Source organism: Siniperca chuatsi, linkage group LG18 (genome assembly GCF_020085105.1).
Source record: "Siniperca chuatsi isolate FFG_IHB_CAS linkage group LG18, ASM2008510v1, whole genome shotgun sequence".
NCBI lineage: Eukaryota > Metazoa > Chordata > Actinopteri > Centrarchiformes > Sinipercidae > Siniperca > Siniperca chuatsi.
In genome coordinates, this window is record NC_058059.1 from 22705979 (window position 1) to 22732588 (window position 26610).

The 26610-nt window shown below is 38.5% G+C and overlaps 1 protein-coding gene across 2 annotated transcripts in view; it reads left to right on the forward strand.

Moving 5' to 3' along the window:
* Positions 1-25299, forward strand: part of rab27b (RAB27B, member RAS oncogene family) — a 72345-nt gene extending 47046 nt beyond the window's left edge. For both annotated transcript variants that reach the window (XM_044174024.1, XM_044174025.1), the window contains exons 2-6: positions 9741-9912; positions 14232-14320; positions 16943-17046; positions 17401-17524; positions 19547-25299. In XM_044174024.1, the coding sequence (XP_044029959.1) occupies positions 9760-9912; positions 14232-14320; positions 16943-17046; positions 17401-17524; positions 19547-19733 (657 nt within the window). In that variant the 5' untranslated portion in view covers positions 9741-9759 and the 3' untranslated portion in view covers positions 19734-25299. The remainder of the gene's footprint in view (positions 1-9740; positions 9913-14231; positions 14321-16942; positions 17047-17400; positions 17525-19546) is intronic.
* The last annotated feature ends 1311 nt before the right edge of the window (positions 25300-26610 follow it).

Below are 26610 nucleotides of genomic sequence, written 5' to 3' on the forward strand. Positions count from 1 at the left end.
ACAGATTTGAACCACCAACCCGCCAATGTTAGTGCCTTGCTCTAGACCTGCAGTACAGGCCCGACCCTTGCTCCTTGACCTGCTCATCCATCCTCTACTACTGCCTCCCAGTATTCCTACATTCATGCTGACCTTTCAGATCCAGCTGTGTGGGCTGTCTGTACAGATGTTAGCCCACCTCCTGCTGTGGGATTAGAGAGGGATCGAGGACGCCCTGGTGGGACTTAACGATGGATAAATAAATAGATACAGTACACCTGAGTCAAGTGTGTCGTATTCTATCTGATCTGGTTCTGAGTCCAGAAGCCACTGGACTCATGAATGCAGTCAGACTCTGTTGTCCCACTTTAAACCAGTTCAACATACTGGACAGAAGGCAGAGCCAGCAGATGAGTAAACTCTTTAGTCATCAATCACACACTATGCATACGTACCAAATTATGTGTGGATAAAACGTCTGTTTGCACACGCAGAGGACTGCTTAGCTATAAGAATAGCAATAAGTAATAGTAGTAATTGCAGTTTTTGTGGAGAGAAGCGATACACACCAGGCCACCCAGCTGCTGTTGAGCTTCACTTCATTGATGTTTCTGCTGGGTTGTCTCAAATGTACCTCACTGTTTTGCTAAGTGGGTCTGAAATGCTAAAAGGGTTTAGGCAATCTGAGGGATAAACCCAGAGGATGTGTGGACAAATTGGATAATCAAGGGTCAATCTTCATCCATGTTAGCGGTTATTGATCGTGGACTCTGGAGAATAGATTGGTAACGACAACAAAGGCCCTCGGCGGAGTCCGCAGAACAGATGGAAAACAAATCAGTTGTCTGATCTGTTTAAAGGTGATTCAGAGGCCACACCAGTCAAACAAAAGGTCTCTGGCAAATGTCTGCTGACCTTTTATATATAATAGATTATTAGGAACAATTTGAGAGGATATATCTGAAATACATAGGGCATGTGGTTATTCAACCTTAGTGCTTTTTTGGTACTGACTGAAATGTGTCTTTATCACTGTGTATCTGTCAAGTACTGACAGCTGGCATCAAATGTCTGGTCAGATTAGTAATCTTTACTCATTCTTTGTTCAAATAGTTTCTGATTTGTATCATAATTTTGCCAATTTAAGACTATTTTATTCGGGCAAAGTTCTTGTTCAGCTGCTTGTATTTAGACAACATTTACCATTTTAGAACTTTGGCTTCATATGTTCAAGTTACAATCCTTCAGATTTTCACTATTTCAGGCCCCAGTTTTTCTGCAATAGACATTCAATATATTTACATTTTGCAAATACCTCTTTATAAAGCATTCTTCAATGTTAGTGGCGTAGTCTGCCATTCCAGTGCGTGATTCAAATTGCCTTAACGCACACAAGGGATTCATGGGAAACGATGCATGCACGTAATTAAATGTTACTGTAATTTTATCTCATTGATAGAACCCTTAGCCTTCATGAGTCATGAAGTGCTCTCCTACAGCCATAACAGAGCTGTATTAATTTCTGCTAATGCAAACCAACTTTTCCTACTGCTGCTGCTTCACATTAAAAGTGTTCAACTGGCAAACCGCGGGGTGGATTTTAATGTGAAGCAGCCACAGAAAAAGGCAATGTACTGTATTTCTCAAGGAACTCTTCTTCCTTGCTCATCTTCCTCTGTTGTATTTCTGATAGAGTGGTTGCTCAAAGCTGCCCCCAGTGGTCACCGTGTACCGTGGTACTGCCAACCAGGACTGAAATCTGTAGGATTGTAACTTTAAAGAAAAAGGGGTTTAATAGAAAAATATTTTTATATTTCTCAAAGGACGGCATCAAAAATATTTTTTTTTAAAAACCCACAAACCCCCCCCACCGAAACTCAGGTATCATATCTGCACTAGTATCAGGGATTTTCAAAAATGATACCCAGCCATACTTGTGTTTTAAGATTGGGTTCAATGATTAGACATCGCAGTTTAACCTGTTCAGCACTTGAAAAGTTTAGATTTTGGCCTAATTTGTAGGTTTTGATACTATAACTTTGTCATCATGTCTCTTTGATGTCTTTCATGTAATCCTTTAAAACAGATTTCTCTCTCTCTTTCTTCTCATTAGTTACATTTAAAGATCACAAATCACAAAATCTTAAGAATGCTGTGGTGTTTTGAGTGGCCTTCGTGATTTGAGTGTTAAAACTATTTTACTTCTCCTTTGGGAACTACTTTAAATTGCATTGAGCATTTTCAGTGAGAAGAGATTAATCCTGGCAGTGTTGATAAATAATTAACACAGCAAAGGCCAAGCTACCATCACTCCCCTGCTTTCAGTAGTAGAATGAAAATCTTATAAAAAAATCCTGGGATGTTTCTCTGTAGTGTTGTTAGATTTAGATTTTACAGATTATGTTCAAACCTTTAATTGATGTCTTGTTAGTGGACTCACCTCAAAATCCTACAAAATCTGTTTGCCTCCTGTCATTTAAGCACTGAAAACTAACATGTTGTTGAGCAGCTATAAACTCTACAAGAGACCTTCTTTTTGTTCAGAGCCATCTGGTCTTATGAGAATAAATTGAATTTGGATATCTGACCTGGATTTGGATGAAACCGTATTAAACTTGATATGAATTATTTATTGATTTAATTAAAGGATCAAGGTTGCATTATGTATAAAGATCTAATGAACCCCACAACACCCTCTTTTGTCATCAGCAGTAATTTGTAGATATTGAGGAATAGAGGGTAACAGGGAAAGTACAGGCTGTCTTTCTCTCCCTAGTACAGAATATTCAATATCGGATTAAAAAACTATTTCATGAAAAAACAATGAATAATCGTCTCTCTTCCTCTGTCCCTCTTCCATTCTTTTTTGAATTATTTGGGTTAGAGACATCGCTCTTCAAACCAGATTACTGTTAATTCATAATAATTATAATGATAGTTTATTTATTAAGCACTTTTTATGCAAGAAGCACATAGTGCTTTTCAGAGTTAGGAAAATAAAAGACAGACAGACGGCATTAAAACAGCTTCATTGCAGCTACAACAAAAAGAAAAAGAAAAGAAGAGTTGTAAAAAGACATACATTTTACAATAAAAGAAATAAAGCATACATAAATACATAAATTAGCTATGTAAAAAAAAATCAGCTCACAATAAAGGAAAAAGAATGCATTAGTCTTTAAGAAAGGCCATTCTGTAAAAATTGTTTCGAAGGTGAGATTTTAAAGGACAGTGTTAGCTGACCTGATGCTAAGTGGAAGGCCGTTCCAGAGCAGCATGGCTCTAGTGATGGCAATATTTGTTGGTTCATCAGTCAATCTGAACAACTCTTGCATGGATTGACATGATCTCCAGAAGATGAATGTAACTTGTAACTTTGATGATCCCCTGAAATTCCTATCTAGTGCCATCATCACGTTAGCATGCTGATGTTAGCATTCAGCTCAAAACAGCTCTTTCCCAAGGCACAGCCTCACAGAGCTGCTGTCATGGCTGTAGACTGTTAGTCTTGCTAACCTAGACCCTGGAACAGTTAAAATACCCAAATTGGTGACCTGAGAGGCCTCATGGGATAACAAAGGGTTAGAAGTTTGGTTTTATACTCTGGCGATGGATACAAGGCATTGCATGCAATTAATAATATAATTCATTTTTGCACTTGTGCTGAAATGAATTCTTAAAGAGACTGGCAGCCATTGCAATGAAGCCAAAATATGGGTTATATGTGAAAAACGCTTTGTTCCGGTCAGTACTATTACTCATGATGAGTAAACTGATCTTCATTTGTAAAATCCTGGGAATGCCCCTTTAAGAGAAGTGAAGGGATTACAGTAATCAAGGTGCAAAGATTTGAAAGCATGCATAACTTTCACTGTGTTACTGAATGATAGAAATTATGTAATTTTGGAGATATTCCTCAGTTCATAATAACTTGACAGTACTAATTTATTTACATATTGCTCCAGGCTCAAGCCTCAGTCAAAAATAACACCCAGATTTTTAGTGGCTGACTTAGTTAGGTGGCCAAGGAGCGGGTGTATTTGCTTTGAAAGGTGTTCAGGACCAATGATCAGGACCTCTGTCTTGTCAAAATAAAATGACAAAAGTTTAACATTGTCTAAGCAGTGAAGCCAGATTGCTCAAGTTTAATTCTCATCTCATAACGGAGTCATATATGTACATCATTGCTTCAAACAAGCTGTAGGACAGTCTGCACTTCTTCTTCTTGTTCCGTTCAGTTTGAATGCAGAGTGTGTAATAAATCTATGTGTGTTTAGAGTAGCACAGCACTGAATGGTGGAAATTACACTCAGGTGGATTTATGTTTCTCCATGGGGGTGTAGATTCCTCTGGTGTTGGAACTATATACTTTATACCCGCTAAACATTGTTAGCATTGTCATTGTGAGCATGTTAGCATGCTGATGTTAGCATTTAACTCAAGCCTTAGTAGGCCTACACCCTCATAGAGCTCCTAGCATGGCTTGCTGGCATAGCAACGCTTGGTCTTGTTTGCTTGTATCTTCTGTAGAAAACTCAGTGAGTTTGTCTTTCTGTCATGTATTTATCACACTGCTAGACAAACGTGTGAGAGCTGAGAGGACTAGTTTTTCCAGAACAGGAAGTCAGTATTTTGATGAGTCAGTGTTCTGAAGCTCTGAGGTCAGTCAGTGACGTCATAAAGATGCAGGTGTGGAGGAACATGCTGTTTCATATCATAGATGTGAAAGTAGAGTTGAATTTCTTTGTGATAAAAGTCATGTGCTGATCATTTACTTAAAGTTGCAATACTACTAATGCAAAAAATACTCAATTACAAGTGAAAGTCCTGCCTTTAAGATTTTACTTAAGTGATAGTGTGGAAATATACAGTAGCAACGTGTCATGTTTTATGAACTTATAATACCAAATAAAATGACCAGTATTCAATAAAAAAGAGTAATGAACACAAAAGGGCTGCTTTGCACAGTGAACGTACAGGAGTATGTCTCACTGTGGTCATAAAACTGTACTGACACATTTTACACTTTTAATGGATAACCCAAAACTATACAACTGTATTAGTTTATGAAGCTGCAGACTGTGTATCAGAGTCGGACTGAAAGCAGCAGATCTGTTTTTATCTCACAGATGCGAAGGATAACAGAGGAGGAAGAGCAAAACACAACTTCCTGATAGATGTTCTGATTGACACTGAGGATGTGTCCTCATACAAACAAGTCATCTCTTCTCTGTGCTGCAAGACTGGACTGCTGTAGACTCCATCTTCTCGTTTCTCCTCTCTTTCTTTTTGTTTCTCCTCTTTTCTGTTTGCTTCCCCTCTCTCCCGCTGTGTGCGATGGCTCATACATTTTTAATGTCTCTACGTGTTTTATGGTTTTATTCTTGCTTGTTATTGAGATAGAAGGTTTAGTAGTCACCAGGGAAAACCTTTCCTCAACAACCTGAATGCAGCAAAGCTGTGAACCACTTTTTCTGTTAGTTGGTATAGAGTTCTGTCATTAGATACACCTAGCCAAAAATAATGCAGTCTAATTGAACAGCCCTGCAATAATTAAGTTGAATCAACAACCTTAAAACAGTTGTAACAAAAACTGATTATAACCCTTATAAAAGAAGGATTCATTCCTGGGCTGTTGTATTAGACTGCATTAGTTTCAGCTTGGTGTACTTAATAAACTGGCAATTGAGTGTATATTAAGTCAGTATATATTTCTGTTAATTGTTAATATTCTGTTGACCTCTCAAAGGAATATTTGTACCATTATCGTTGGTGGAAAGTAACTGAGTACATTTACTCACGCACTGTACTTAAGTGCAGTTTTGATGTACTTGTACATGTCCATTTTAAGCTACTTTATACTTCTGCTCCACTACATTTCACAAGGAAATATTGTACTTTTTACTCCACTACATTTATCTGACAGCTTAAGTTGCTAGTTACTTTTCAGATTAAAATTTTGCACACAAGACCTATAATGAGATTCTGAAATTCTATATTGTCAAGGGTTGAACTACTAAATAGTAATGTATATAGTTTGGTAGTTAAAATTAGCTCCACCTCAATCAGCTACAACATTAATAGTAATTATAGTAATAGTAATCTTCTTCTTCTTCTTTTCTTTTCGGCTGTTCCCTTTCAGGGGTCGCCACAGCGAATCATGTGCCTCCATCTAACCCTGTCCTCTGCATCCTCTTCACTCACACCAATTAACTTCATGTCCTCTCTCACTACATCCATAAATCTCCTCTTTGGTCTTCCTCTAGACCTCCTGCCTGGCAGCTCCAACCTCAGCATCCTTCTACCAATATATTCACAGTCTCTCCTCTGAACACGTCCAAACCACCTCAGTCTGGCCTCTCTGACTTTATCTCCGAAACATCTAACATGAGCTGTCCCTCTGATGTCCTCGTTCCTGATCCTGTCCGTCCTCGTCACTCCCAAAGAGAACCTCAACATCTTAAGCTCTGCTACCTCCAGCTCTGCCTCTTGTCTTTTCTTCAGTGCCACTGTCTCTAAGCTGTACAACATCGCTGGTCTCACCACCGTCTTGAACACCTTTCCTTTCATTCTTGCTGATACTCTTTTATCACACAACACACCTGACACTTTTCTCCACCCGTTCCAACCTGCTTGCACTCGCCTCTTCACCTCTTTTCCACAGTCTCCATTGCTCTGAACCGTTGACCCTAAGTACTTAAAGTCCTGCACCTTCTTCACCTCTGCTCCCTGTAACCTCACCGTTCCACCTGGGTCCCTCTCATTGACACACATGTATTCTGTCTTACTGCGGCTAAGCTTCATTCCTCTTTTCCAGAGCAGACCTCCATCTCTCTTTATATCTCTCATTATAGTAATAATAATCAGATAATATAGTATATGATACAGTAACATTAAAATGTCAGGGGATATTCTGCTGACTAATGAGTACTTATACTTTTGATACTTTAATTACTTTTTATTGCTAATACTTTTATACTTTTACCTAAGTCAAATTTTGAATGCAGGACTTTTACGTGGAACAGGGAATTTTTACAATGTGATATTGCTACTTACATACTTAAGTAAACAATCTAAATACTTCTTCCACCTCTGACCATTATATGCATATAAAGTCAATGCAAATGAGGCAAGTGGATGCAAATTTGCACTGGGTTGTGCAAATGAATGAAGACACATCTGTATTGGTGCATATGTTGCTAGCTAGTGTAAGCTAGCTACAAGAACTGCAAACAGGCAAATTCATACATTTAACGTGAGTCGTAAACTCATTTGGCAATTTTTCTGAATAATAACTTAGAAAACTCACTTAGTGTATTCAAGCACGAATGAATTTGCAGCCAAACGTGGGCGATGTTGATTATTATATATTATACTTTTTTTTTCTGTGAAAAAGTATTAATCTATAAGAATCTATTTTATAAATTTGTGAATCAATTCAGAATCAAACAGGTCAAACTTTTAAAATCCTTTTCCCCCTCCACCACTACTAAGAATATGAACACACATTTTGAAATAAATCCCCACCTTATTTTATTCTATTTTGTTCTGTTGTTCGTTGTCGGGGTGACTGTGAGTTGTGCTGTTCTCTGCCATCAGCTGACTGAGCTGCTGTTAACTGTTTTACCCTCAGGGAATCAGGGTATCACACTATAAACATTCCTGGTTTTCCACCAATGACAACAGATCAATAAGCTCAACTGCTCCCCCTTGTCTCACCGCCAACCTTGCACCCCCAGAGGGCTTCATCAGTCCCAGGACTGACGGATGCTAAATGTGTGAGAGCAAGAGAAGAAAGAAAAAATAACATCTATCAGTTTACTGTCATGTGGTACCAGAGTGTCCCCTCAAATAAAAGAACTGTAACTATATAGTATGGATATTAACATCTACTTAACAATAATTACTGGATGTTACCTTGCAGATACTACATGTGCGACACTTAGCATGTTTGCATGTAACCATGCTAATAATAGCATTTTAGCATGTGTACAGATAGGAAATGCAAAAATGTATGTCGACATGTTAACATGCAATTAGCATGGAAACATGCTAACATTCAATGTGTTAATGTAACATGCCTATGACGAGGATGTCAGCACATTAGCTCTTTAGCATGAGATGTTAGCATTAATCTCAACAATACATGCTCGAGTCCCGATGTAACCTCAGGGCAAGCCTCTGTTCCGCTTGCCTCTGTAACTCAATGAAATTTCTCACTCAACATTTATTTAATTCGTTTTTTGTATTTGTTTTAAGTGAAACGTTCCAGGGGTTTTCAGTCCATATTCCAAGATACATTTATTTGTTAGCGTACAAAAAACTACAGTCCCAAAGAACATTTACCACCGCAGCAACCATTGCAACTTGGGTTCTTTCATATTCACAATATCCACCAGTGATCTCTTTTAATGTCGTTTTGCCAACCTTTAACCTGTAATCTCTGCTGTCTACAGAATGTCTACACCGTTCGGTCCTATCATTCTTGATGTTATCTCTGCCCTGTTATAGTCGAGTAGTCATGACTCAACTGGCATTCACAGCTGCTCTTTCTATTCTAGATGACTGGAAATAGCTGCTATTTATACAAACCTAATTGTGACTAGAGATATGATAAGGATTGAGTGCTGGTTAAGTATACTGTACTACTAGCTTTGCTTCAGTCTGGTTGGTAAATAGCATTACTCTGATTCTCACCGTACTGATGTACAGGGAGGTTATTGTGAGGAGATCAGAGCTCCTGGTTAATGACTGTACTCACTGTAATAAAGCAGATCAGAGCTCCTGGTTAATGACTGTACTCACTGTAATAAAGCAGATCAGAGCTCCTGGTTAATCACTGTCCTCACTGTAATAAAGCAAAGTGTTATATGTGCTTCTTCTCAGCTGAGTGAATTAGAGTCTCATGATCCTCTCTCTAAATATACCACATTTAGCCATGAGGCAAACAGACCCCAGTCTACAACTCATAAGACACATGAACACTTGATTCAAGAATTTTTCATGAAAACTGCATTACTTTTCTTTATACGTAGACACCAGTACTCAGTTTACCAAAATAAGTGGATGCTACTGATTATGCACTCTCTCTGATGTTGCTGAAAGTTGATCTTATGTTCCACTTCAGCATCTTTGACTTATCAAATTGCTGTTTGCAACTAGAGGCCAGATTTCCATCAAATTAACTGTGGATGAATCCCAGTGACTTTGGTGACCCCCCTGACCTTTCCTCTAGCGCCGTTATCAGGACAAAAATTTCCCTTTTACACAAGAAATATCAAAATCGAATGATTTGATTTGCATTGAATTTTGTGATCGTATTCCTGCTCCCCAGAGAATAAACCCTTTAGATTTTAATGACACCATGACCTTTCCTCAAGCACCATCCTCGGGACATTTTTAGCTTCACTACTGGTAAGACTCTCAGAATGGCTAGATCCTGTGGCTGTAATAAACACTGCAGCCTTTAGCTGACTGCCCCCCCCCACACACACACAAAGTTATTTTCCCAGAAAGTCATGTTCTGGTCAGGATGACCCTCTGACCACACTCCCATAATTCATCAGTGGGTAGTCTAAAAACACACACACACACTCTCTTTTCTATCACTGAGTACGTTTTCTATTCATCGGCTTGTTAAACTTCTCTGATTCTTCTATTTTCACATGCTTTCACACACCCAGAATGCTTATGGAAACTTGTGCTATCAATTTTTCTGAGTGTGTCTGTATGTTAACATACATCTCTGTTTTTTTTCACAGGTTTATTGCAGTCATCACTATGACTGATGGGGATTATGACTACCTTATAAAGCTCCTTGCCCTGGGGGACTCCGGCGTGGGGAAGACCACCTTCCTGTACCGATACACAGACAACAAGTTCAACCCCAAGTTCATCACCACAGTCGGCATTGACTTCAGGGAAAAGAGAGTAGTGAGTTCTGATAGATTAATCATTTTTAGGAACGAAAGTCCCTGCTTTGTGTAAAATGTGTGAATGTCTCTGGTAGGCTTTAGATATTTCTGTTGGTCTTTCTAGTTTTGAATCCAGGCTAATTCATCTTAAGCTTCATCTCAACTAGACATCAGTTTTCTGATACTCCAACTTCCACACACAGGTGATGCAGGCTTGGTTACCATAGTTACGGTGACATTTGCCCAGGCATTTTCTTTGGGCTGTACTTATCAAAGAGCAAACAGTGGGTCAGGTCAGGTCTGGATTTTCTGCTGCTTTTCTCGCACAGTGGCCGCTGAGCTGAAGAAGAATGTGTGAAATAAAAAATATGATATCTGTAAGTTCTGCTGCCTCGATTTTGATTATTTTTTAAACTATCAATCATGAGTCTGACAATGTTATAGGAGTGCAATGCTACATCAGTGGAGTAATCTTTTAACCCCAAATCTAACTTTTGAGTAGCAAAAGCAACAAGTCCTCCAAACTAAATGCCAAAGTAGTTTGTTTGTCATTGCCTTTCAAAATGACCCATATTAGCATTTTTTCTATCATCCTTACAAAAATGATCCACATGACCATTTTTTAAACCGCTACTGTTATGGTTATGGTTTGGTTAAGCTTAGGCACAACAAATACTTGGTGGTTACACTGGGAGCATCATACAGACAGAATTAGTCAAGGTATAGTAGCCAGGATGTCCTGATCCAGGGACTTAATGTGCTGAAATTGCTGTTTTTCTGAATAGCTGATGCGCATCAACACTGAAATATGAAAGTGGCTTATTGGCAAGCGTGCCTGTCGGCATACATGTAAGTGGCAAGAAATAGTTACAGCATTTAATTCCCCATAAAATCTGAAGTTGTCATTGTTTAACATTTCTGTTTGTGCATGGATTAAACAAACGAGATATGGCATGTTAATTAGCGAGCTTTAGAGGTGCTGGTAAGCTGATTTTTAACTTTATGCAGAGCCAGGCTAGCTGTTTCCCCCATTTCCAGTCTTTGTGCTAAGCTAAGCTAACTGTCTGCTGGCTCCATATTTAATGACTAGATATGAGAGTGGTATCAATCTTCTCATCTTACTCTCGGCAAGAAAGCAATGTGAAATCATCCCTAACCCTTTCAAGTCTACAGAGAGTTTCATAATCAAAAGATTGATTTTGGGTGGGGTACCACTTTAAACTGTCACTGAGACCTGTTTAAAACATTCACTAAACTGTTGCTGGAATCTCATCAGGATAAATACATCCAGATGCCCAAGTGTAAGATGCAGCTATCTGAATCAGAGAGTGGGCGAGGCTTGGTTTGGTCAGTGGCTTGGTCATCTCGGTGCTGTTCTGCCTTCGCATGTCGGAAATGCCAACAGTACTGCTTTAATCCCAGCACTCCGTATGACTCATAGGATTGATTACTGTTCCTCACCTCCTCTGTGTGTGTGCGTGAGATCACACCCCATTTTCAAAAGTCAAACAGGAACAGACGTGTGTGATCACAGCTGTAGTTCAGTGCTTTCAGTGGCTCCTCCTCAGGGTCTTGATGGAACCTGAACGCTGAATGTAGACCAGTTTGTTTATTGTTTGAGCCACTGAACCAGAATTTGTAGACAGAAATCACATGACTTCCAACCGGGGCATTTATTGGACAGTTTTGGTAAACTGCGATGAATATAACGAACGCGGTGAACTTGTCCGTCTGTTCTTTGATGCTCACACCAGTTTAAACGCATGAGAAAACAGCTGAATATGGGCATTAGTCCACACTTAGTTTGTTTAGGTTTACATGACCCAGAGCTTATTGTGGCTAATGTTAGCTAATGTTAGCAAAATTTAAATAGATACTGTTGTGTAACTCACATTACTGAGTCAGTTCACTGACTTCAGGCCGTGTTCAGGCCGACTTGAACCCTGTGTGAAAAACCACAGCCATCTCGGTACCAGTGCAGGGGGCTCTGGTAAAACAACACAGGGTCATCCAGCGAAATAGTTGTACCAGGTTCAACTTTTGCTGCAACATGCAGGCACATTCCTGGTGCGGATTACTTTGTAACATGAAGGCTGTATTTCTGCTGTTTACCTCATGATTGTTGTAGAAAACGATAAAATAGTTGCTGCTGTGATAACATTCCAGACTAGTCAAGTCCTGTCTGTGAGTATTACAAACCGTTGTGCAGTGTGTGCGTCTGATAAGCCTTTAAACGCATTACACAAACTGCACTTCCTGTGACAGATTTCTTTTTTTTGTCACTAATAGTTTTTATTGAGAGTATTTCAAAAATCATTCCATTTTTGCACCATAGACATTTAAAATTCAGCAGAATGAAGAAATTATATTTGCAGTTTTGTTTCTTTTCTAGTTTGAAGATTAATAGAAAAACCAAAGCCATCTAGTTTTCTCTTAATTAGAGGTTATTAGTGTGACAACCATCCAGTCCAGTGCTTTTCATACTTGTTTCTTGGAAATTAGAGAAACTGATTGAATATCTTGCTTAGGAAAATCAAAACAAGTTAAATGCTGTTTGACAAGATTATTTAGCTTGGAAAAAGACCACGAACATCTTGAAAAAATTGATTTATTCATCCTAAAATGAGATAATATTTGACTTTCTTGAACTGCACTTTTTCAGTGTGGACTGGGTATTGAACTTGGATTTTGACTGATACCAAATAATCACACTATTGGAGAGTTTGTTTACTTATTTTTGGATAGGATGCTTGGTGATTTGATTAATGTTGTTAACTTTATATTGTATTTTATTATTTGCGTACAGCTGTTTGTGTGAAGACATTTAACACTGGTGCATATGAGACTTTTTTTTTGATTAATGGAAAAACAAGTAGAAAAATGTGATTATATTCAGCAAAGGTATGGACAAATATGAAGTTTTTATGCCAACATCATAATCAAGTAATCCTCAGCCCCGTAAAACAAACTACACCACAGGTCTAGTTATAGACGACTGGCACTGTCAAGTGTCATTATTTGGCGCCTGTGAAAGTCAGTTATCACCTGGAAAATTTAACCAAAACCACTCTAAAATTCAAACTAACTGCTGTGAGTATGATCGGTGTGAACTCAGAGAAGAGTCAGAGAAAGTGACAGAATGTCTCATCTGGGAGAGTCAGAGGTGTGAATGACACCTGAGGCTTCCTGCAGAGACACAAACACAACCAGCTGCAGCACACAAGAGTTCATCATTACAGAGTCAGTCAGTCACGATCCAGATCACTGTTGGTTTGTTAGGCAGACCTGCTGAGATATTCACACCAGTGAAGAGAGAGGGGGAAAATGGACATGCGGGCGTTCAGTCTGAAAACAGCATTGTGTTAAAAAAACACAAGGAGCTGCGTTGGTGGTGGTGTGTTGCTTCAGGTACCAGTGAGATCAGAATCAGCTTTATTAAGTGTATGTACACATAGAGAGATGATGACATACGATCCTGGAAGTTCAGTGACAGTAACAGATTCTTGAGTTTGAAGGCTTAGCAGACGCTAAAACGCTGCACAGCGGTTTTTAGTACTATAAGGAAGGATTTTACAACTGTGGAAACTTATCACACGAACAGTCTTCCCTCTCCACGGTCGCCAGGGAAACAGTAGAATTACACCATTCACCTTACAAAGCAATTAACCAGGAATGTGCATGTAGGACTTGGCAATATGGCCAAGAAATAAAATATCTTTTTTTTTTTTTTCAAGCTTGGGGACAGTTCACAATTTTAATCTTTTTTTTTTTGTGCAAAATGCAGGATTAAAATATGATTGAAACATCACAATAATGACCTGCATCACCTGAATGGCTGTCATTGTTTTGCATATTAAAAATCCCATAGAGCTATGGACCGTCAGAACCAGACATCCAGTTTAATCATCAGTTTCAGCAGAGACCGAGCAGGAAAGTCTGCACACTGATTCATCCGCTCCTGCTGTTTGCATTTCTTGACATCACCCTGATATCTGCAGACAGCTGGCTAGTTAGCGTTAGTTACCCAGCAGGTAAGGCACAGTAGAATCCACACTCTTCTTTCGTCTCATAATCAGATAAAGCTTTGTCAAAGCTTTTTGTCTACCCCATTTATATCAACTAGAATATCAGAAACAACTCTCAGTATAATATAACCAGATACAGGGTATAGGTTTCTATGCAAAGTGTAAAGAGGATTTTTTGGCGGTGTCAAGTGTAAAGAGGATCTTCCGTTCCATTAAGCCTTTCATGTGATGTCATCAAGAGTCGTCAAGACAGACTGCCACGTTTATTGTATCTGATGGATAAAAACTAAACTTGTTGTCGCTTTCTCCTCAGGTGTACACAGCGTCAAACCCCAATGGGACGACCACAGGGAAAACCTTCAAGGTTCACCTTCAGCTCTGGGACACAGCTGGACAGGAGAGGTGGGCTGCTCGTCACACTTTTTTTCCATTATGACATTAACAGTTTTTTACAATTGGTTACACACTAATTTTCTCCTCTAATGGCCACTAGATGTTGCTCCAAGAAATTTCTGACTGACTGTATTGACATTAATAGGAAAACCCTGAGTGTCTCTCCAGAAATACTAATTCCTCTTTTCCACTGCTCGGTACAACACAGCACGGCTCGGCTCGACTCGCTTGGAACCGTTCTTATTTGGTTTTCCATTGGCAAACGTCGTGGACATTACCTGGTACTTTTCTTTGGTATCTCCTCGGTCGAGGTTCCAAGCAAGCTGAGCCAATACTAAAAGGTGGAGTTAAAACACTGCAGACCACTGATTGGTCAGAGAGAATCATCACTCACGTCACGTTGAAGATGATGTCAGTTTCATGTGGCGTCGCTATGACGATCAGCTAAGAATCCAGCCTACACTGAGGGGGTACTGTCTGCTGTGGAAAACGAAATCGAGAAAAGTACCTAGTACCAAAAGCGAGTCGAGCCAAGCCGTACCATGCAGTGGGAATGAGGCTTATGTCAATACGTTTTTTTCCCTCAAAAAATTTGGGTGTCAATAGCTAAAGTCTTTCAAAGTGTGTCTTGATGGAAAATATTAAGACTTAAAAAGAAGAATGTTTTTATTTTTATTACATGCTGTCTATACTGTAACACAACTTGACTTGTTGGATTTTGCTTGAAACTAAGGGAAAGATGCCTTTCACTGCATTCTCACATTTTCAAAACTACTCTGATAGGCCAGTGCAAAATTTTAGTAATGGCAAATCCAGTTTTGACAAAGATTGTAAAATAATAAAGCTCACTGCTGAAATTGAGCACGTATAATCACGCTGAATGGTTCGAGGGAGAGCCAACAGAACAGTATCTATGACTGTGTGTGTGTGTCTATGTGCCTCCTTGCCTGTATACACAGTATGTGTCAATCATGTATGTCTGAGTGTGTGTGTGGTCTTTAATTGGAACTGGCCTCGATCTGTTGAATCTGTTTATAAAAGGCCTGATGACTCATTGCAGGATGAGTCAATGTTAGTTATATAATTTTAACTTCATTTTTTTCTGGCTTAGTCTAACGAAACAATTCCAATTTCCATAAACTGATCTTCGTGATCATTTAATTGAGCACCTAGTCAATATTCCACCTGTGTGCTCAGTGTGTCAGACTGTTTGCTGTGGAAACACCCCTGGTATGTGCCACTTTATTCTGATTGTTTGCATGTTACATATTTGTTGATAGAGCGTCATAAGTAATGTTTACACAGAGTTATGTTCCTTGCTGGTATCACACCCAGATGCCCAGCATGCCACAGAGCATACAAATTAACTGGGGAACTCCCATTACTAACTGTTGTGGATACAGATGGCAGCACACATCTACCCTTTATACATTTTCATCAATAAAGGCTTAAGCCAATCACAGCTATTACAGCATTACAGCTATTGAATACTCCAATCACTCTCTGTGATACAAAAAGCAATAATTGTACAATTATGTAATAAGCTCAAAGTGTTCCTCTGTCTGTAAATCTTGTGTTCCAGAAGGTTTTATACATTTAAATGTGCATTAACAGATTTATTTTGGCCACTTGGGGGCAGTGGAAACAAGCTGGAAACACAACACTGATAGCTTTTAAGTTGATATGACGAACTTGTTATCAAACAGTTGCCTATTTGCACATCCAGCAAACACGGAACAACATTACTGTATAACTCATTTGGAGTTGTGTCTATGAATGTAAGTCCAATATTCACTCATTTTCGCTCTGTTTTGGTGTCCACTAACTCCTGAGAAGAATATCTGGTTCTTTAGCTGCTAAATTCTCTGTGGCTTTGTCAGTAAGGCTGTTTTCACACAAAATCAGGTGTTGCGGCGATTAGCGCAGGGTTGTGCGGCGGTGTGTGGGGGTGTGGACATGTTTATTTGTGCTTTAGAACGTAACGCGCTGTGAAACAATCGGAAAACAACGTTTTGTCTCTCTGATTCACCGGTTTTCTTGTTACCCCCGCTCCCTCTCTTCATTCGCTCTCTCTCTCTCAAACAAATGGACACAAACCAAAGGAAGCTTCTTGGTATCGCTATTTTGCAGCATAGACTGCAAGCCAGACGCAGACGTCGAAGCTGGGTACGCGAAATAAACCAAGCAAGGACACAGCTGGGAGAGTATCATTGTTTGGTCCCTGAACTCCACCTGGATAGCGCCTGGTTTCAGCGATATTTCAAGCTGACTGTGGAGCAGTTTGACCGGTCTGATCGCCGGCTTACGTGATTGGCCGCCGCAGCGTGACGTTGGGTTGCGTTTCTCCAAAAGTTGAATCTGTTTCAATTTTTCGCGTTTTTTTTTTCAGCATTCCCTGCAGTCCCCACCGCCACAGCCTAAACAAACATTAGTGAAATGAACTACTGACCCTTTAATAGAAATAATAAATTGATCTCATATTTCTAGAGAGATTTTTTTCCCCCCCAATTCACTTCTATATTGTTGGAGTTTTCCTGCAGCACCGTTAGAGGAACTGCGGCGTCAGACACTTCAGCTCGGACTTCAAATCTCAGCTGTGGTGGTTTTTCTTTTCTCGTGTGTGTGTTCCAGGTTCCGCAGCCTGACAACGGCTTTCTTCAGGGACGCCATGGGCTTCCTGCTGATGTTTGATCTCACCAGCCAGCAGAGCTTCCTCAACGTCCGAAACTGGATGAGTATGTCACATTTTCTTTACATGTTGTATTCTATTATTATTATTGTTTTAGCTTGGCGTCTTCTGATTTTGCTATCACAACATTACTCTACAGTGCCACTAGTGGCCAAAAACTCTACAGCGGACATTCAAGTTTTTATTATATTTGCACATGAAGTAAAGGAAGTTTTATGCCTGATAAAGGTCATACGAATGAAGCATAAAATAAAACTGCAGTAAGCAAAACTATTTTATCTCTTTTAGTCAAGTTCAGCCCATACACCTGTCACACATTCAGCTGTGCAAAGATATTTTTTTCTGTATTACATTTGCTCTTCTCATTTGTTTGCTGTTGCTTATTTGCATTAATTTCCAGGCCAGCTACAGGCCAATGCCTACTGTGAGAATCCAGATATTGTGTTGGTAGGAAACAAGGCGGACCTGGCCGACCAGCGGGAGGTTCAGGAGAAACAGGCCAAGGAGCTGGCTGATAAATATGGGTAGGTTTGTTTTTCATGTACACTATTTGCTGCATGTATTTTATTTGGAGTAAGGATTACTGGAATATTAAAGTTGGCGTGCTGAACTTTTGTCTCTCCCTTCTGGCAGTGAGAGTAATTACACAAACACAGTTGACGTGAGCTTATGATGTATGTCTACAGTAAGCTCGTCCCAGGCTTGTGTTCAGAAATAGTTACAAAAATACAGAGATATGTCCACAGTTCCAAGACCGTAATCCATTATTTAGGTAGAGTAAATGTAAAAGCTACATAGCCTACTCCAAATATTTTACCAACCTGTCCAAGAGCAGTAACGTGACATCTGAGAAAAATTGCTTTTGGATTTGTTTTGGAACATGAGAATAATTCATGAGACATTGTAGACATTTAGCAAAAATGGACCTACGTTACTTATGATGCAAACAGAACGCTTGTTACAGTAACATTAGCCTAATTGTGTCGCTTGACAAGGGGGCAAAATTTATGCCAGGCTCACAGAAAACGACAGAAGCTGAATTGAAATAACGGTGACTTTTTCTTTTAGTTGTAGTGCTCGTGAAATCAATTTCTAAACGTCATATCTAAGCCCTGTCTTTTAATTGACCAAACAGCAGTTGTAATAGCTGTAGAGAGTAAAAACCACATTCATTTTTACTAGCAAACCCCTCCACCCCATATCTAAAAAAATGTCTTACCCCAGGACCCCCCCTTAGGGAGTTCGCATCTTTATCACCTTTTTCACCCCTGGTGAGTTTGCATGCCTGAGATAAGGAGAAGTGTGAGAGATTACATTGAGTATTGAGGAGGGAGAGTTTAGATGTGTCCCATGGGGAATGTTCAGTAAATCTAAACTGTACATTAATTAAACCTGTATCCCTACTAGGCATTTTTTCATAGCTTTCTTTATTTCTAGTCTTTAAACACTGTAGTTTTGCCACTACACACTCTGCACAGTCCTCTTGGCCTGGGAAATGTAATGTAGTTATAAAATGTCTCTAGACACTAGATTACTGATACTTCAGTTCTCTAGTGTGAGATTCTTATTCTCCCACTGCAACTGCTGTCACTGCTTACATACCAACTGACATGTCAACTATGTACAGTGCACACACTTCAACTATCTCTTGCACTCCTAACCCTTACACTTCAACTGCTTCCAGAGCTTACTCGTGAACTGACATTTCACTTTAAAATGTTCAGGGACATAAATATTGTATATAACGTCATATACTGTAAGTTAAATGTTAAATTTTAAATGTACTTTACAGATAACATTTAAACTGACAGCTTCAGGCTCCACATTCATTATACTGTACGCAAGGTCAAATATTGATTCATGCATCACTATGTATGATATTTTAAACAATACTGTAACTGTTTAAAAGAAAAAGAAAATCAGTTTTTCAAAACTAGTAGAAAACTCACTATTATCTCACTGACGAGATTCGACTGTCTAACAGCAACTTTTTGTAATTCAGAAACAACCAAATTCACATCTGTTTGCTTTTTTGTCCTGCAGGTTTGATTGTTGTAAACTTTTAGGTGTCGGAACGTGTCGGGAAAGAACAGTCCCTTCCAGCAAACAGTACCTGCTAGTCCCTGCAAAGCCTCCTGAGGGTCATTCAGCATAAGAAATATTGATTTGGAAATCTGTGTGGACTAATTGTTAAACTGAGGAAACGGATTAATAAACTAAGGGATCATTTTGGCAGTCTTTGTGCACAGATTAACATGTAAAGGGAAAAAAATATTTGGAGGAGCGCGTGTTTGTGGAGAAAGATACGGCTCTGATCTTCAGAATAAAAGGTGTGGGGGGTTAGACAGTGGCCAGACGGGCTCCATCAGCAACCGATGCACCTCACAATAATTATGTACCTTTTTTTAATAGAAATGAACTGAAACCAATTGAAATCAATCTAAAAACTGATGGGGTTATTTGCGAAATATTGCTAGTGTAGTGGGCTAAAACCTTCTACTATTATGGACCTTTTAAACAAATATTTCTGATCTTGCTGCTCACAGGATCCCGTACTTTGAGACAAGTGCAGCGACAGGAGTGGAGGTGGACAAGGCGGTGATAACGCTGTTGGACCTGGTCATGAAGAGGATGGAGCAGTGCGTCGACAAACCGCCCGCTGAGCCGGTCAATGGGGACGGGGCCACAAAGCTTGCCGATGTGCAGCCCAATGAGAAGAAATGTGCATGCTAGATCACGAGGCGATTCAGGAAACGACCAGTCTGCGCTCCTCTGTCGTCTGTCCTTTTTACTCAACACATTCCCTCCTTTTACCTTCTCCTTCTCTGTCATCTTTGATTGCATGTTTTTCATCTTCTCCTGTTCTCTCTCTGCTCTCTAAAACTAACCTTTAACCATCTTCTGCTCCTCTTTTCTTTCTCTACCTCCCTTTATTCTTCCTTCCCCTCCCAAAGCGTCTGCCACTTTGGCAATGAAACAACCTGGGCCCCCTCTAGTGGATATTCAAGGTAATACAGTGTCATCATGTCTGCCTTTGAGCTCAGTTTAGGAGGAAATTAAAACAGGAGGAGACAGCTTCATCACTGTCAGACAAACAACGTGCCTCGTTTAAAACATGCGGCTTGGAAATTATGCTCAGCACGCTCCCAATTTCTCTGCTCACAAGTGGTTTGAATTATTTAAATAGATCTAAACAGGCAAAAAGAGATGTTTCAAACTTTAATTTTAAATCTTTAAAGTACGATCTGTTCATCACTTCGTAAAAGGGGAAAGATTTTGCTTCCTGTTTAGGCTGTCACTGGATGACAGCCTAAACAAGAAGCTGTGTGTGTGTGTGTAAATTAAGTCGTGGTCCTCTCCTGAAACTTTTCCTCCTGGACCAGGCTGAGCAACTGTGTGACCAAGTTTTTGTTTTATTTTTCTCCCTGTTTCACACTGTTTTCGATGCTGTACCCGTGTTAGCCAGGTATGTTAATTTTTTAGTGTTTCAAGCAGTTTTAGTTTGGTTCACGGATGCTAGAAGTTTGGTAAAAATGCACCAAATAGTGTTTTGTATAGTTGATGGAGGTCTTTGACACCTGAGCGAGAGTGGCTGTTCACAGTTTGTGTTTCTAAACATACAACCTATCAACCATGATGTCTGTGTCTGATTCAGATTAATCACCGATTGATTTTTTTGTTAGGCTAATGTCAGCTTGTTAGCTTATATACCTAACTAAAATATTAGGCCACAAACTAGCTAAGGTACGGTATCAGTGCCTGGCAGTGTTAGCATGCTGCTTGTAGCCACTGCTAATATTAACAAAAGCTGCTGATGAGTGTTTGCAATGTTTCAGTAGCTTTAATATGGAAACAAATCAAAAAAAAAAAAAAACAGGTATATCTGTATAACCTTTAGTATCAGTCCTCTCACCAAACCACCAACAACTTATTATCCACACCAGCTCTTTAAGTATTGGCACAGAAAGCAACAACTCAACAACCTTGAACACAAAGTTTTCTCTGAATTCCATCTTTCTATCTGACTTTTGATACCAAAACAATAGCATGCAGTAAGCTAACGTAACCTACCCTGCTGTGCCTTTTTTTTGTCGTTCATACAGGACTGCCATATGGTTGAATAGAAATAGCATTGTTTGGATACTTTTACATTACGCTGATAACATTGAATTCGATTAGAATTTTGCTAAGTATATATACTGTTTCTATTTCCCAGCCCTACTTCGGACTGAACAGATCAACACACACAAAAGTGCTTCAGCTAGCTCTCTGTTAGCAGCCCAGTTGGTTATACTTTGCTACTGTACAGCTGACTCTCCACTAGACCTCCATGATGGCGCCAGACTTGGCTGACTGTAGATTTGCAGATAGTATACCATTCATATTGTAGGACGAATATGGGTACAGCATGGCACATGTGCAATGGAGGAAAAAATGCCTACATTGTATATCATTAATAGAGTGTCCTAGAGCAGGATAGACGTATTGTTCCAAATTGATCTATTGCCTTGGCTTTTAAAGCGTTATTCCACTGTGGAGGAACAGAGTATAATCTCTGTGGGAGAGTATCGGCTGCTCTGAGGACGCAATGTCACCGTAACTTGCTAACATTTACAGAAAATGAAATTATTGTAATCCATAGCCTAATAACGATAATGGCTATTTTACAAATAGAACAAACTTGGCTTGTAAGTCAATATAAATGCCTTGAAAAAAGTTATATGAACTTATGCGTGGAGAGGACAATTATAGCTAATCAGAATCATTATTTTGAATATAGACCTTTCTGAGAATGAAAAAAAAAAGAAGCCAAATGTCAGTTGGGTTCAGCTTTTTTCTTTTTGCAGCTGATTTTCTCTCACCTCTTTATAACAGATAATCAAAGTGAAATATCGCTTTAAGGCCCCATACATGACCAATGTTGTTAGACTATAAAGTGACCAATTATTTATATTAAAAGAAATGTAAAACATAGATTATTATTTCTCTTGTCATATTGTTGTTATATTCTTTATATCTCACGCTCCCCTTTTTTTTCCGTCAAGAGAAAATGATCTCAACTGCATTTACATTTTTCATTGCTGTAGTGCTCTTAAGCTCAATTGTCAAATTAACCGAAAAATTACAAATCTATCAACAAATTGTGTCTCTAACATGGAGAAAATACACTATTATAAACTCTAAAAAGTACAGTAGAAGTTGTTGAAGACTATTTTTCTTTGCTCTGAACTGGACTTTTTAGGTTCAACACTTGGTGTACACCAACTTGTTGTTGTTTTGTTGCTTAACACTATTGTTTCTTTTTTATTGCATACCAGACCATTTAACAGTTGCTGTGCATAAAACCTAATGAAATCATGTTATATTGAAACTAAATTCCACAGAGTTCAGTTTAAAAGGCTGCATGAGTTGTACCATGATGCTACGCTTGAGCACAGCAAAAAACATCCGTATTTAGAAGCGATTTAGACGTAAATTTACAAAAAAAAAAATCCTGTCCATTTAAATGTCAAAAATTAGATGATCGAGATCGAGTCTGAGATGATGTCTTTTGTTTTAAGTGCAACTCAACAATTTTCCTTACATCAAGTAACACCTTGATCTGCCTTACTTCATGAAAAATCTTGAGCCAAGTTGAGGTGCACCAGAAACAAGGGAAATGATCTGTTTGCTTGCCACCTGCTGGCAGCTAAATCCTTATTTTGTCCTTCAGTGAGCCATGGGGAGGGTTTACATAGCAGTCCCAACTCACCGCTGCATAATATTAGGATTACTGCAGGTTGGTTTTCAAAGTGTACTGAAACTGGTGGCTGCCAAATGGGTCAGCAGTAATATTAAGTATACTAAGTGTGGCGTATTAAGGCAAAACACTGCTGTGGTCATTTTAAAGATGATAAAAAGTTTAATTTCAATATTTGATTAAATTATTTTTTACATCATTTTGTGTTCTCTGGATCCATTAAAAAGAATCCTAAGTTGAAGTGTCATAGAGCTTTGGCTTCACCTCGCTGTCACCTATTTAATCTGCCAGTTTGCCAAATAAAAAAAGGAAGCACCACAAACAAGCGTTTGTTTTCAACAAACCTAAACCTCATTCTGCTGTTCACTCAGAGAAAAACTGCTTTCACAAACACAAAAATGTGTTTTTTGTCTGTTGTTTTTTAGTTTAAAAGCCAATCAGTTGTCTGCCAACAGTTGATCTCAGTGCCATATTAAACACCCACCACTGTTTTAACCGATTTAAATTTATCAAAACATTAATTAGCTGATTATCAAGACATAAGGATATGACTCACAATGGAACATTCTAGTTACATCCCCTAGTTACTTATTGCATAATTGTGATAATGTTCCCAGAAAATATTGTATCTCTATGGGTCTGGTTGTACTGTTTCCGCTGATCATCTTTTTTTGTTCAAATCTGTAGATTTTATCTTTTATTTTGGTTTTACAGTAAGTCATGTATCATGTACAGGTTACACTTACAGAAGCAGCTTAGTGAAATTCTTTTAACAGGTTTATTTTTATTTTGTTTGTTTCCTTTGTTCCAACTTTCGTTAATGAAGCAAGTCCTGTTACAGTTAAGCAAATGATATTTCAATAGAATTGTATCTTTAAGACTTAGACCTAAAGATAGTTAAAGCTGCAGTAACTGAAATAGAAATTTTTTGACCACTTGGGGACAGTGGAAAAAGCTGAAAACACAGCTTTGATGACATATGATCATCTTATAAAATTGTTGTGGCCAACGTGTTAGCAAACAGCTGCAGACACAGAGTAACATTTGTGTTTTGAGTTTGTGTCCATCTGATAAATCTAATTCCAATATTTACCATCATTTTACCACTTTTTTCACTCTTTGTCTGTCTGCTGTTTGGTGCTGGACAGGTAGTGTACAGTGGGTTTATCAAAGCTTGTTTGCTAAAAACAGCTGCCTATTGTTGCTGGAAAGGGGGTTGAGGAGACTTAACCATACACTAAATGTGCCATAAAACCAAAACAGTGAGCTAAAAGAGGCTAAAAGGCTCTGTATCGTGCTGCATAATTCTGTGGGTTCAAAAGGAGTGTCACCTTTCACATTCCAGAATCCACTGTTACCATAAAAATCTTGAGTAGTGCCGCTTTAAAATATCTCATACATGTCTTTAATAGTCTTTTAAACAGCTTACCAAGTGTTGATTTCATTAAAGCCACTAATCAGGTGTGTAACTTTTTCTCAGTTTTTGAAAAGTTTCCATGTTTTTGGTAAATGTTTGGTGAAACTGTTAAATTATGACTTAGGAAAAAAATTACTGGTTGTGTATAAATTTAATGCAGCCTTATTGATGACTGGCAACTAATTTGGGTTAAATTGCAGCAAAATGTTTCTTTAATTATCTTAATGCATTTATTTTGCAATGACAAAAAAAAAGTTGAAACATGAATATGTATCCGTAAGATCTACCTAACAGCTCAGATCAAATAAAGCAAGGAGACAAAATTAACTCATAAAAAAATCAACAGTGCCAGGTTAATGATGGTTGTCTTAGTATTTGAGACTGAGTCCAGATTTCCAGTGCGCCTCACCGCTAGATGGACAACCATTTTCCTACACATGTTGAACCAATGCCTTTTAATTGTGACAATCTTCTGAACCAATTTGTCAGCTTTTATCTGAGCCTTTCTTCTTATGTTGCTCATTATATTTTGTTATAAATTTTATTTAAATTTTAAGAATATGTTTGTCCTCTGATGCCCTTTTGCTTAAATTCAGTATTCAGTTGTGCCACAGGTATATCTGACATTTACTGACATTACATTTATTTTCACTGTCTTGAATCATGTTTTTCTTGAAGCATCTCTTTCATAATTCTTGAATGGTTTTGGTAGTTTTTGAATTCACTTTGAAAGTTTACACTGTTTGAAGAGTCATGCTGTGCCTGTCATTAACTCTTCTGTCTGAACCTCTGTAACGTTTGTGAGCTACTGAGTATTTTAATGCATTATTGATTATAGATTACAAAGCAGAGGCAAAAGAGACCAGAAGTCATGATGTTGTTTTTGTGCCCAATATATCAAAACAATTAATCAATACAAGTACCTCTAAGAGCTTTTATTTTTGGAAATCGTCTGTGAATTCTCTCTGATGCCTGCGGTTTGTACACGTTTCTTCAGTTTTCACTGCGTGTATCGATGCCTGTGTGTGTTTGTTGGGTTTGTTGCACCGTCAGCATGTTTGACACAATGAGAATGAAATGACCTGTGATGCGTTTAATGTTTCTGATGTCAGAGCTGCAAATAAATCTCTGTGTTTGTTTTATGCCGTGGGTTTATTTATTTTCCAGAAGTCTGCTTTGGTTTTAGTTTGATGCAGATAGTAACCACTGTCTTCATTAGAAAAGTTAAGAAATTTTTAAAGCGTCTTTTTGATTGTCGAAACTCTAGAAAAGCCTGATAGCAGTAACGGTGTGGACAGTATACAGTAGTGTGAAAAAGTGTTTGCCCCCTTCCGGATTTCTTGTTTTTTTTTTTTTTGCATGTTTGTCACACTTAAATGTTTCAGATCATCAAACAAATTTAAATATTAGTCAACGGTAACACAAGTAAACACAAAATGCAGTTTTTAAATGAAGGTTGTTATTAATAGGGAAAACAAAATCCAAACCTACATGGCCCTGTGTGAAAAAGTGATTGTCCCCTAAACCTAATAACTGGTTGGGCCACCCTTAGCAGCAACACCTGCAATCAAGCGTTTGCGATAACTTGCAATGAGTCTTTTACAGCGCTGTGGAGGAATTTTGGCCCACTCATCTTTGCAGAATTGTTGTAATTCAGCCACATTGGAAGGTTTTCGAGCATGAACTGCCTTTTTAAAGGTCATGCCACAGCATCTCAATAGGATTCAGGTCAGGACTTTGACTAGGCCACTCCAAAGTCTTCATTTTGTTCACTTGAGCTAGTAGGCTAGTAGCTAAAGTGTTAGTATGTTGACATTTGTTTGCATGCTGATATTTGACAATATCATATACACATTTGTTAGCATGCTAAAAAATAGCTAGGGCTAATATTTTAGCATTTAAACAAACATTAGACCGCTAATGTTTTATATAAATAGTCATAGATTTAATACATGTAACCCTTTGGCCAACCAGCTCGTTATTAACAAGGAATAACTACAGTATATAGACTCCTTTAATTTCCAAATTTAAGAGACATCCCGATGTATAAAACCTTTAAAAGTATGATTCTAGCTTCAAAATAAATGAAAGGATTCTCAGGTATAACAATTTATAATTAGTCAATAAACAGGTACCTCTAAATGTAATTACCTTATGGTTATTTTCCTTTTACAGCGTTGATTTTACAGTGTACAAATGCGAGACTCACACATTGGATACGTTTTATGCTTTTGTATTGAAAAGGTTCAGTTTTAAATCAAATGTATTCACTATAAGAAATTCCCCCGACATAAGTTATTTACCACGAGTCATTCCCACCACGAGTGCACTCGATTTTGATTCAGCAAGCTTGCGTTTCGTTGGCGCGCGTTGGAGCTCAAATCCTTTGTAATAGTTTTGAATAATCCTACCAGTCTGCAGTTCACCGTTACGGCCAAAAAAAAAAAAGGAAG